Consider the following 945-nt stretch of genomic DNA (forward strand, 5'->3'; position numbering starts at 1 on the left):
TCAGCGGCTGGAATATGTTCCGCGACCGCATTGTCGACAAAGACCTGCAAATCCGCCATGTCATACTCGATCAAGTCGTTTTCGTGGCCAACTAAAGCCGCCGGCAGCGGGACGCCGTGGTACAACATGTGGATCGGGAACCCGAAGGCTGGGGGCGCGGCTGGTGCGCGACGAGGCGGTTGGGCGCGAGCGATGCCGAACTCGCGGGTGATCGTCGGCATGTTGCGGAGGTGCATGATGGCCAGGCGGCGGGTGCTGGCAAAGATCTTGACGCCGATGGCCACTTGCACCGACGTGGCCGGTCCAATCCACTGGTGAAGCTTGGCGTTGAGGCGCGGGAGGCTCTCGTTCTTGAGCGCAATCTCGACGACGAAGTTGGGGAATGGACTGCGGCCGGCAGCTGCGAACACATCACCTCCAACGACGAGCCCAACGGGCGTCAGCGTAAAGTCGGGTTCGTACCCGACGCCGTTGATGTAGCACGTGGGGTTGCCCGCTCCCTCGAGGGTTTCAATGAGGTCCATGTTGTTGCCGATGCGCATCACACGTGTCTTGGCGTAGTTGCCGATACGGCAAGCCGTTCTCTCGTGCACGAACGTCGGGAGGCTGTAGACGAGAAGACGGCCGTTGCCGGAGTCGTCGGCAAAGGGCTCGAAGGTCCACCGCCGCAGCACACCGTCGTGGGCTTCGAGCCACCGCTTGAAGCCGGCTTGCGACACGACAGGGCACACGACGACAGGCCCCCACGACGCGTCGGCGTCGTCTCCATCGCCCTCGATGTACGGCGCACTGGCTGACGGTGCACTGTCGATGACTTGGAGGGCGGCCTTGACGGCGACGACCTGGGCGTCCGAGATCTCGTAGCCGCGCCGGCTGCGATGACCAGTCGGCTCCGCGACCATTGCCGAGGCTCGCACCGTCGGTCTCGAGATGGTGTTGATGCAC

At 63.9% G+C, this 945-nt stretch overlaps 1 protein-coding gene across 1 annotated transcript in view; it reads right to left on the reverse strand.

The window, feature by feature from the left end:
- The window catches only part of SDRG_05688 (hypothetical protein), a gene marked incomplete at both ends in the record, with an annotated part of 2118 nt that extends 1216 nt beyond the window's left edge, over positions 1–902 (reverse strand). The window contains one exon of the mRNA XM_008611417.1: positions 67–902. Coding sequence (XP_008609639.1) covers positions 67–902 — 836 coding nt within the window. The remainder of the gene's footprint in view (positions 1–66) is intronic.
- Positions 903–945: the final 43 nt, after the last annotated feature.

Source organism: Saprolegnia diclina, assembly GCF_000281045.1.
Source record: "Saprolegnia diclina VS20 unplaced genomic scaffold supercont1.15, whole genome shotgun sequence".
Taxonomy (NCBI): Eukaryota; Oomycota; class Saprolegniomycetes; order Saprolegniales; family Saprolegniaceae; genus Saprolegnia; species Saprolegnia diclina.